This window comes from Hypomesus nipponensis, chromosome 13, assembly GCF_054491055.1.
Source record: "Hypomesus nipponensis isolate SF chromosome 13, ASM5449105v1, whole genome shotgun sequence".
Lineage (NCBI taxonomy): Eukaryota > Metazoa > Chordata > Actinopteri > Osmeriformes > Osmeridae > Hypomesus > Hypomesus nipponensis.
In genome coordinates, this window is record NC_140373.1 from 992,310 (window position 1) to 1,003,903 (window position 11,594).

The 11,594-nt window shown below is 46.4% G+C and overlaps 1 protein-coding gene across 1 annotated transcript; it reads right to left on the reverse strand.

The window, feature by feature from the left end:
• Positions 1 to 1,254: 1,254 nt before the first annotated feature.
• LOC146259349 (uncharacterized) lies at positions 1,255 to 11,183 on the reverse strand. The gene is made up of 13 exons (XM_084670423.1): positions 10,956 to 11,183; positions 10,347 to 10,472; positions 9,062 to 9,155; positions 8,166 to 8,368; positions 6,632 to 6,737; positions 6,475 to 6,513; positions 6,088 to 6,264; positions 5,322 to 5,476; positions 4,854 to 4,943; positions 4,068 to 4,115; positions 3,864 to 3,930; positions 3,541 to 3,704; positions 1,255 to 1,577 (listed from the first exon to the last, which is right to left on the reverse strand). Exons 1-13 carry the CDS (start codon positions 11,166 to 11,168, stop codon positions 1,413 to 1,415), a joined length of 1,647 nt encoding a protein of 548 aa, XP_084526549.1. The 5' UTR covers positions 11,169 to 11,183; the 3' UTR covers positions 1,255 to 1,412.
• Between the last annotated feature and the right edge of the window lie 411 nt (positions 11,184 to 11,594).

Here is an 11,594-nt window from a genome sequence, read left to right on the forward strand (position 1 = left end):
GAGGGTGCTTGAGCTGGTTGAGCACTGCCCTGCAGTATAAATACCACTTACTATTGTCTTCCATTAATCGGGATTTAAGTCATTAATTGAGAGTGAAGATTTACTAAACTCCATATTGTTCCCGTTCTAATCACAGGTCAGGTCCCTCCTCAGGCGCGTTGTTAGACATAAAGCCCTGGGCACAGGTCCATATTCATATAGGCCTACGTTTTTTTCATTTTATATAAGCTAGCGGGACAAGTTATCCCTTATTTCTAAGCGTGAGAAATGGTTGAAATGCGTGAGAAATACAAGGTGTTGCCTGAGAAATGGCTGAAATGCCTGAGTCTCTTGGTCTCTTTCACAAAAGCGTAAAACTTGAATCCTGAATATAGGGCCTACTTAAAAAAAAACAACCAACAAAAAAACGTGTAGATCAAATCAGGCAGTAGTTCTTGCCGTGGTAACCATAGATATATATAAACATGTTTATATATATCTATGGTGGTAACGATATTTCATGTACCACGGCTATGACGTCTAATTCCTTTGCACAATTACGTATCACTCCGCTTCAGTTATCCCAAAAAAACGTAGCTAACTAATAGCGAGCTAGTAGATTGCAGGTTAGCTTACGACAAAAAATAGTTTGCTAACAAACAAAGTTATATAACAAAAAAATCCTAAATATTAAGTCAAATAATGCTTGTGAGGGAAAACAAGAAAATACACTAATTGCTAGTGTGTAGTCTAGAGCGAGCACTAGTTATGACTATGTGAAGGTAGGCAGGAGGGATTTCATTTTGAACATTATTATTTATTAAAAACTAATTAATTTAGAGTCCATTGCTTTCATATTGCTATACTTAGTGACGGTTTTATGAAAGTAATAACTTAGTTCAGTCGGTGATAAACGGTCATTAAATTCCAATTAATGAGCATTGCTCGTCCGACGTGAAGGAATTTGGGGAATGTTTCACTTCCTTCCTGCTCGCAGAATTGTTCATCATTGCCACACCCTCTCCCTTATCTCAGTGTGTGTGTGTGTGTGTGTGTGTGTGTGTGTGTGTACGAGTGTGTGAAGAAATACTAAATACTATTTCAGCCATTGTATCTAGACTTTAGACTTTAACCCAATCTGTAAATATCAAAATAAAATAGGGATTAAAAAAATGTGCTTCATATTACTGATTGCTTATGAATGCATACCCATAAAAAAATCAATAATTGTTAAATAAGCTAAGATAACAAAAACATCATGCCGGGACAAATAGATATATTTTACATCTGCTGATGACACATTTAATGACATTATACATCATTCAGTCACGTTCATTGTATGTTAAGTTTGTTACAGGACTTTCAACGCATGAGGGCCACACATACACAGCTGAGGGCCTCACTGAATGACAGACAGCACAGTGACCCAGAGCCTAGCCTAACAGTACGCCTGCCAATGCCAGGAGCAGGAGGAGGAGAGGGGTGGCTGGAGGGCGGAGGTTGGGGGCAGCTGCTGTGGTGTAGATGGTTCTGCTGCGGAGCGGTTGTTGAGGACGGAAGACGTTGGTGAATCCGGCATAGGTAGGAAACCTCTTCATCTGTAGGAGGGAGAGGGGGAGGGGAAGGGGGAGGGGGAGGGAGAGGGGGAGGGAGAGGGGGAGTGTAAGAAAGGAAGGAAAGTAAGTTATTTTAGAAAGAGCGATGTGAATACACACTAACAGTGTGAATACACACTCCCTCACAGTGTGCCAGTGGTATCAAGTTCTGTTAACACTCCAAGCACTTCCTTCAGACATTCTACAAAATCATGTGGTCATCTTATATTTTCCATTGAGATCACATGAAGCGGGCCTGTCAGTGTCTTGTGGCCTGGGCTGTTTACCTGCTTGTTTGACTGGCTGGGTGGGAGTGACCTGCCAAACAAGCGGTCATTGTTCCCGACAATACTTGATTGTTTGAAGTGAGATAAACTGTCAGGCAGTATGCATATCCCTTATCAGATGTAATGAGCTATTCTGGATTGCAGCCTTGCTCAGATATGATCTCCAACCTTATTCTTGTACAGTTGGCAGAGGGCTCCCGAGAAGAATCCTAAGTCGCAAAGTCATCAGTTACATGACTAGGCCTTTTTGTAGATGCTTAGATCTCTGTGATGTGATATGCTAATCCTGGTCTGTGTGTCATATTAATTTGTAAACTCTTTCTGTAATATAATTTTTCTAAAAGAGTAAGATGGAGTTTATCTTTATTTTATGCTAAGTGGAACCAACACGATGCTTCGGCCTCAAATGGAGAAGGCTTTCAGCTCCTCACAGTGTGCCCATTGGACGCCTCAGGTACTGTCTGCACCTGTGAGTAAGATTTGCGGTATTTCAAAGGAATTCTCAGTTAATAAATCTGGTCTGACAAGGACATCTGCATCTGTCTAGAACAGGAGTGTTCAGTTTTTTTGGCACCAGAGCTACTAATACAAAAATTTAACATGAGACTTAAAAAAAAAAAAAAAAAAAGTCTGTCAAATTATTGTACTTGCTGTAAAATATTTTATTGTTGCTTGTTTTTTCCACAGGTACACACTTGCACTGGCCTCACTGAATGACAGACAGCACAGTGACCCAGAGCCTAGCCAAACACTGACCCAGAGCTTAGCCAAACACTGACCCAGATTCAAGCAAGAGAAGGCTTTCAGCTCCTCACAGTGTGTCCATTGGACGCCTCACGTACTATTTGCACCTGTGAGTAACATTTGCATAGAGATTTGAGGTATTTCAAAGGAATTCTCAGTTGATAGATCTGGCCTGACAAGGACATCTGCTTCTGTGTAGAACAGGAGTGTTCAGTGTAATGGGCACCAAAGCTACTAATACACAAATTTAACATGTTGCAAGCTACTTTTTTTCCTCAACAATTATATTGCTTAACAGTCCATCATGGGTGTTAAAGGTTCATTCTCATGATGTGTGCTGCTGGAATCTTTCTGGTCTATAAGGTTCCAAAAGTTAGGGCCAGAGTGACTTGATTTAAACTCTTTTTGGAGACTGATGATTTCCATTTCCCAGGCATCAACATTCAGGCTGAACACCTTTCTTCAGACATGTCAGATATTGAAAGGAAGCAACACATGGTTCTGGTATTTTAAACTAATTAAACCTCTCTTCAAATTCCTGAGCCAGTAGTTTTTAATGGCAATATTGTTAAGAATTAATCTTTGACAAAAACTCACCAAATGCCATTCTGATGAATACTACCAACTGTACAGTATGATCGCTGGCATCCACTGATTTGTTGCACTAAACAGAAACTCACTGACAAGTGCTACAGTGGTTTGCCAACATTTTTTAAGAGAGAAAAGCCCTGCTGTGCAATATGGATCTTTTTTGGACTCTATATTCACATATAAATGCATTTTGAAATTGGCAATTCAATGTAAAAATGGCAAGCCCTGGTCTAGAATTCAGTTTCACACTCAGTCCAAACGATTATCAGGGCCTACTGGTTTTTGAGGGATAAAAATGAAGCATTTCCAGTTACACCGCTCTCCATATGGTCTATTCCACTCACCAGGTCCTTGTCCACCTTGACTGGGTGTTTGAAGATGGTCCAAACCACTGCCTCGTTGCAGGGGGGGGTGGTTAAGGAGCCATTGTAGCGGTAGAAAGTCCTGCGATCCACATCTCCAAGCAGGTCATCCAGAGAGATGTTGTGGGTAACTTCAACAGTGGTGCCTAGAAAATTACATCTGAACATCACATTTCTATAGTTTCCTTCCTGTGGCCGTGTTCCTACAATTTAAACTTTCAGGTTGTCTATCATACACTTCTTGTCAAAGTGAATCTCAGTCAGATGATTGGTTGCTGCTGATAATCTATCTTGCACGTACTCACTTATGTTTGAAACTGATGACAGGTACGACGTCAGTTTCATCCAAGCATCAGAGTTGTCGTTAGAAATCTTCAAGACATAAAAAACCAAACCAGTTAAATGACATGACAAGCCCCAGGAGCCCACTGTTTCCTCTTTACATCTCTGAAGTTCTTATGCCTTTTGGTGAAGTCAAAACAATGTTTTAAAAAACTATTTCTGCTCACCTTGTGACTATTAGGGGTTGATGGGCTTGGGACAGCTTCCTCCCTGCCCTGGAGATGGTGGAGTGGTGGAGGTTATGGGGTGGTGGAGGTTATGGGGTGGTGGAGGTTATGGGGTGGTGGAGGTTATGGGGTGGTGGAGGTTATGGGGTGGTGGAGGTGGTAGGGGTGGTGGAGGTTATGGGGTGGTGGAGGTGGTAGGGGTGGTGGAGGTTATGGGGTGGTGGAGGTGGTAGGGGTGGTGGAGGTTATGGGGTGGTGGAGGTTATGGGATGGTGGAGGTTATGGGGTGGTGGAGGTTATGGAGTGGTGGAGGTGGTAGGGGTGGTGGAGGTTATGGGGTGGTGGAGGTGGTAGGGGTGGTGGAGGTTATGGGGTGGTGGAGGTTATGGGGTGGTGGAGGTTATGGGGTGGTGGAGGTGGTAGGGGTGGTGGAGGTTATGGGGTGGTGGAGGTTATGGGGTGGTGGAGGTTATGGGGTGGTGGAGGTTATGGGGTGGTGGATGTGGTAGGGGTGGTGGAGGTTATGGGGTGGTGGAGGTTATGGGGTGGTGGAGGTTATGGGGTGGTGGAGGTTATGGGGTGGTGGAGGTTATGGGGTGGTGGAGGTTATGGGGTGGGGAGGGTTGTGTGTGTGTGGGGGGGTTAGTAGTAGTGGTGGGTAGGGGTTGGGGTGAACAGGGTCATTCGGTCTATGCATTCAAATGGAATTAAAACCCAACACACAATGCCTGTATTCAGACAGGCAGTTTAGTTTAACTGACATCCGTGGATCTGGACTCTGTGTACCTCAATAAAGAACCCCAGCACAGCAAAACCGTTGGACGTCTGTTGAGCTTTCTCCAGGGTCAGGTCACTCCTCTGCGACACCACGTGCATCTGGCAGGAGACAGGAAGTCAGGCCAGCACCAGCTCATGAGGAACGTACTGAAGACACTCTGGTGGAAGATGGTTAGTTACTCCCTCCTGTCTGCTGTCTGTTTTTCCTCCAACTGAGATGACATCCTGGGCTTTCCAACTATGTCTCAAATGTAAATTACCTCAGGAACAGCCGTGTAATTATAGTTAGTTATAGGCGCAACTATTAACAAATGAGAAAACTGTTGAAAAAAATGTTTTACTTTAAAATGGATTTAAGTTACAGAAGTAATGTGAGCATCATAGAATAAATAATCATTCCAGATCCTGCAGACCTAGCAATCAATTGCTCTAACCACTAATCCATACCCCCCTTATTGTAGTGGAACTGGTTCCTACCACCATGGGGAACCTCTTGGAATTGAGCGTGTGTTCTGAGCCAAACGTCTGCTGGGCTGTGGTGCCCCAGTGGAAGTGGAACTGGAGGGTGGTGTACTTGTAGCCTAGACCCCCTCCAGACAACGACACCAAGTCATCCTGCAAAACACCTTTCACTAAGGAGGGAAGGAGGAGTGTGGGTGGGGGGAGGGTGGGGGGGTGGAGAGAGGGTGGGTGGAGAGAAGGTGGGGGAAGAGAGAGATGGAGAGTACATTTTGGGGAGGGAGGGAGCAAAAGAGAGAGAGGGGAGGGGGGAATAGTGTGAGGAGGGAGAGATAGAGAGCAAGGGGAGATAGAGAGAGGAGGGGAAGATAGAGAGAGGAGGTGATAGAGAAGAGGGGAAGATAAAGAGATGAGGAGGAGATAAATGAGGAGGAGAAAGAGAGAGGAGGAGATAGAATTAGTAGAGATTGTGATTAGTAAAACCAGTTGGTCATGTCGGTCTCCAGAAGTCTGACAGTGTGTTTGCATTTCACCAAACTCTTTATTTTGTAGCTACAGTATGGTATTAACTGTAAAGGATGGTGTACTTAGCTGTACAGTAGAGAGATATTCCTGTACCATACTTGTTAAAGGTCAAATTGTAAAATGCACATTGACAGTTTTTGGAAAAAAGAGTTATGGACATACTTCCTTAACAGTGCAGCATAACTGGACTGAAAAAATACAGATTATAAAGAATAGAAGAGTACATATCTGGTGCAACCTGGACAAGACTTCCCCCTACCTGAGTGTCCTGTGTTAACGAGGTGCTTGATGGCACGCTGGTCGTCAAAATGGTCGAAGATGAAGTCCTGCAGCGTTCTGTCCACCATAACCTGGTCTTCTACAATGTTGACAGGAGACTGGTTGTCCCCCCCGCAGTGGGAGTCGGGGATCTGGCTCCACAGAGACGGGGAGAAGTCTGCAGAGCCGTGGGGTTAGAAACTTTTTGAAAATAACTTAAAATGTATCATGGGTTAATTTCCAAATCTATCAAACGGTTCCAAATCAGTCAAGCTTTGTCTGTAACTGAATTGGTTGTTTACGAATTGTTCGGACCACTGCAAAGAGATGACGACAATATGCAAGGAAGAAATGTTTTTACAATTTAGGAAAAAAAAAAAAAACTTACAGCACTCGTCATCGTAGCACCAGTCTGGATGTAATGAAGCTGATAAAAAAAAATATATGTCTAAATCAATGACATGATGACATTACGATTTTCCTCCTATGTAGTTCAATAAAACCATGACACACAATAAAGCTAGCATGCCATTCCCTCAACCCACCAGGGGGTGGCGTAACAGCGGGAGAGACAGAGACCACGCGCTGGTTGAGAGGCTGTGTAGGCCGATAAATGTGTGTCAGGTTGATGTTCTTTGGGAACATCTCCATCTGGAAAAGAGGCACAGAGAAACTGCTGAGTCACGAACGAAAACGTTGTAGGCCTATGTCACATCAAATGACAACAACTAAAAAAGACAAAATATTACATTGTTACAATGTTCAAACAGTCCTTCCTTGGATACTGTTGTCACCTCTTACACTGGTCCGATCAGTTTTTAAACAATCACTTCAGTTAAACACAAAGTTTGACTGATTTGGAACTGGTTTGATATATTTGAAATTAAACCCGATACTTTTCATAGATGCCACATCTCCATGACAGTGAAAGATAGCGCACCTGTGCAGATCCAGTTGGGTGCAAACAGAGACTTAAGTAGACTGACACGACCAGCTGGTTTTACTAAAACACAATCTCTACTAATCTGTACCATTTTTTGTCTTTCCCTTTCTCTCTCTCCTTCCTCAAGGTCATTGATGTGTCAAACCATGCAGATGTTGATGAGGAAGAAGAAGAAGGTACAGTAAATGAGGCTGAACAGGTGTTCGCAAAGTGCTGCACTAAAGGACTGTATGGAAACTGGGGAATGTTTGGGTGCTGCATCCTGATAGGGTGGAACGCACGTGTGCACAGATGAAGGATTATCCGACAACACGTGAAACGGAGCTGTGAGATTGATGAGGACTTGCGATGCAACAGATTAAACAGTATGTTAGTAACTATCGGAACTTCGTCAATCTAACAGACAAGCTGAGCTGCTAAGCTGACAGAAGTATTGTGACGTTGTTGATGTCAGATGGCTGAAGGCGGTGAGGGAGTCTGGTAGTAATCAGAAGGTTGCTGGATCGATTCCCGCTGTGCCAAATGACGTTGTGTCCTTGGGCAAGGCACTTCACCCTACTTGCCTCGGGGGGAATGTCCCTGTACTTACTGTAAGTCGCTCTGGATAAGAGCGTCTGCTAAATGACTAAATGTAAATGTTGAAGACTGATAGTGATGCTAGTCCTTGCCTCACTCTTAAATAAGAAGCATACTCATTTCATAATTGATTTTGACGTAATACATGATGGATGGTTGGGTAACTCACCCCTTGGTTCTTCCCCCTGCTCGTTTTGGCCCTTCACCCCAGTCTCACCCCCTTACTTCTTCAAGTTTCACCAAGCTCTCTATTGGCATTCATTCAATTCCCCAAATCACCTGATTCACATGATTTTTATGTCACAAAACTGTCTGAGTGCATTCCACCAGCAGCCACCTGTCAGCTACGCTGGAGGCAGAACGGCATGTTGCACATATCAAGATCACTGTCTGTCATCATAATCATTAGCCTTGTAAATCATTTGGTAACTGTAGAATAGGCATCTTAGTGATATAAGATAAGTTTAGAAAGTCTGAGTCCTTAACTTCCAGAAACGGGTTTGTCAGTGTGTGGTGTTTTAAAGACTGCAAACAACTTTTTTAAATTTCTGATGACTCACCAGCTCTCTGCTGATCCTGATTGGCTCCTGAAAGACCGTCCACACCACTGCCTCGTTGCAGGTGGGCGTGGTCAGGGAACCCAGGTATCGGTAGAACTTGGTGAGATCCACTCCTGACAGTAAATCATTGATAGACATGTTGTGGTGCAGCGCAACAACGCTGCCTGAGAGAACAATCAAACAGAAACCAAAATAACACCAAATTAATTAAGTTCAAAGAGATGGATATCAATCCACAAACACATGACCACATGACCACATGACCACATGACAGATGCACATGGGCGCACACACACACACACACACACACACAGGCAGGCCCCTCCCTCCCTCCTCCCCTCTTCCCCCCCCCTTCCTCCCCTCTCTCTTAAGCCTAATTTATACTTATGTTTCCGACACTTTAGAAATGGTCTCCGACGGAAAAAAAAGTATCTCTCAGGCTGCTGCATTCATCCCGGCAAACAGTCGCCTGTGCTCAAGGTTCGCATGACGTAAACAGAATCATTTTACCGTTACATTCATAGCTATGGTTACATTGTTTACGCTTTACATTGTTTACGCTCGGTGATCGATCTGAGAAAATGTCTGTAGCTAATTCTGAGAGGCATTATAAAGGTGTGGATATGTTCTAACTTGCTCCGCCAATCTCTCTTCTATTCATTCCATTATAAACAGCTGTTGAGCGTTCACTGAAAATTCAAAACAATGCAGTCAACGACGCGTGCCGTCTATCTAGCCAATCACACTTGCGCGACACTATGTGACGACATCAGCGCCAGGTAGGTGACACTTTCAAGCGACGGTTAAAAGTGTCGACTGTGACGCCATTTCTGTCGGTGACCTTTTCAAAAGCGTCTGCGACCTTAGTATAAATTGGGCTTTAGTCTGGATGCTACAGCCCATGATGAAGAACCTGCCTGTCTCTGTGAGGTTGCTGAAGTAGGACGTGAAGTTCTCCCAGGCAGACGAGGAAGCCCAGTCCTCGGTCACCTGAGGAATGGAGACCCAGCTGAGGAGAGGAGACCCAGCTGGGGAGAGGAGACCCAGCTGGGGAGAGGAGACCCAGCTGAGGAGACCCAGCTGAGGAGAGGAGACCCAGCTGAGGAGAGGAGACCCAGCTGAGGAGAGGAGACCCAGCTGAGGAGACCCAGCTGAGGAGAGGAGACCCAGCTGAGGAGAGGAGACCCAGCTGGGGAGAGGAGACCCAGCTGAGGAGACCCAGCTGAGGAGAGGAGACCCAGCTGAGGAGAGGAGACCCAGCTGAGGAGAGGAGACCCAGCTGAGGAGACCCAGCTGAGGAGAGGAGACCCAGCTGAGGAGAGGAGACCCAGCTGAGGAGAGGAGAACCAGCTGAGGAGAGGAGACCCAGCTGAGGAGACCCAGCTGAGGAGAGGAGACCCAGCTGAGGAGAGGAGACCCAGCTGAGGAGAGGAGACCCAGCTGAGGAGAGGAGAACCAGCTGAGGAGAGGAGACCCAGCTGAGGAGACCCAGCTGAGGAGAGGAGACCCAGCTGGGGAGAGGAGACCCAGCTGGGGAGAGGAGACCCAGCTGGGGAGAGGAGACCCAGCTGAGGAGACCCAGCTGAGGAGAGGAGACCCAGCTGGGGAGAGGAGACCCAGCTGAGGAGAGGAGACCCAGCTGAGGAGAGGAGACCCAGCTGAGGAGTGACACATTTACACTGGAGAGAAACACCCCCCCTGCAGACAGACATTTGACTACAGATTAAGAAGTAGGAGGTTCAAATACCCCCTGTACCTCTCATTAGATAAGAACATCTGCTACGGGGCTCACCGGATTAGTGTGCAACCATGTAAGCTAAGGCTTTACTGCAGTGGCCTGGGTTCAAATCCCACCTTGACCCTTTACTGCAGTGGCCTGGGTTCAAATCCCACCTTGACCCTTTACTGCAGTGGCCTGGGTTCAAATCCCACCTTGACCCTTTACTGCAGTGGCCTGGGTTCAAATCCCACCTTGACCCTTTACTGCAGTGGCCTGGGTTCAAATCCCACCTTGACCCTTTACTGCATGTCTTTCCCTCTTTCTTTCCCAGCCTTTCCTGTCACATTACTTTAAAACGTCCAACAAATAATAAAAAATTATACTGTATATCCTTATACTGTATGTGGCAGTGTGAGTCTCCAGTGCAACTCCATCTAAAGTATGCTGGGTTTCCTCCAAACCTTGTTTCCCAACTGAACGCTGGCCTGCTGGCTTACATTGATGAAGAACCCAAACACAGCCAGGCCCTCTGGATGTCCCAGGACTTCATCCACTGACAGCTCTTTCTTCACACTCACAAGGTGCATCTAGGGAGGAAGAGCAGGATGAGGATGAAGATGGGAGAGGGGGAGGGAAGAGGGGGAGGGGAGAGGGGGGAGGGAGAGAGGGGGGAGGGAGAGAGGGGGGAGGGAGAGAAGGAGGGGAGAGAGGGAGGGGAGAGGGGAGAGAAGGAGGGGAGAGGGGGGAGGGGTGAGGGACGGGGAGGGGGAGGGAGAGGGGGGAGGGGGAGGGGGGAGGGGACGGGGAGGGAGAGGGGGGAGGGGTGAAGGAGGGGGGAGGGGGGAGGGAGGGGGAGGGGGAGGGGGAAAACAGTGGCAGCGATTGCCATGGTGAGGGAGCAACTTCCAATGAACAAATTATTGATAAAAATTGTCTTCTTCAGTTATTTGGAAGTGGTTTGGCTTTTTTCTGTTCATACATCTCGTCTAGGGCGCCGAATGTGCTAGGTCCGACACTGACATCCCCACACACAGAAATGTGCACATACACATGAATCCAGTCACACACACCTCCATGGGATATCTGTGTCCATCGACGGTGTGTTCTGAGCCAGGCTGGAGCTCAGCGTCCCCCCAGTGGAAGTGGAACTGCAGGGGGGTGTAGGTGCCGTTGAGGCCGCCCCCCCTAACCTCCACCATGCCCTCCTTCAACACGCACCTCACTGGCAAACAAGTCATGGAGGGTCTAAGTTTACATTTATTTTGTTTTGCTTTAAGAATCATAACTCCTTTTTTGTACTGTGGTGTCTATTTTATTTATTTACTCGCTTGTCTGTTCTGACCTGAGCAAAGAATAATTTCCCTTTGTGGAAAATATCTCTCTCTGTCTTTCTATCTCTATATTATTCAGATTCAATCTCAGAACGTGACGAGAAGATGAGGTCTTGCTGTGCCAAGCCAAACAAGATGGCTGCCGACAGGCCCCAGCCGTACCCGAGTGTCCGGTGTTGGTGAGGTAGTCCATCACCCCGGGGTGGGAGAAATTGGCGAGCTGGAAGGTCTGGAGGTTTGGGTCGGTCACAACATGACTGCTGACAATGTCAACAGGAGACTGCCTCCCTCCACCACAGAAAGATCCATGCATGCTCGCCCAGTGGGAGGGGCTGTTATCTAAGAGAGAGAGGTAGAGAGAGAGAGAGAGGTAGAGAG

Bases quoted from the DNA above. Each gene is read 5' to 3' on its own strand.
- LOC146259349 (XM_084670423.1), bottom strand. From the start codon at position 11,168: ATGATTCTTAAAGCAAAACAAAATAAATGTAAACTTAGACCCTCCATG. The intron at 8,369-9,061 runs GTAGCATCCAGA...GAACTTAATTAA, and splicing joins CAGGTTCTTCATCATGGGCT to TTTGGTGTTATTTTGGTTTC. The intron at 5,477-6,087 runs GTAGGGGGAAGT...TTCCCTCCTTAG, and splicing joins CGTTAACACAGGACACTCAG to TGAAAGGTGTTTTGCAGGAT.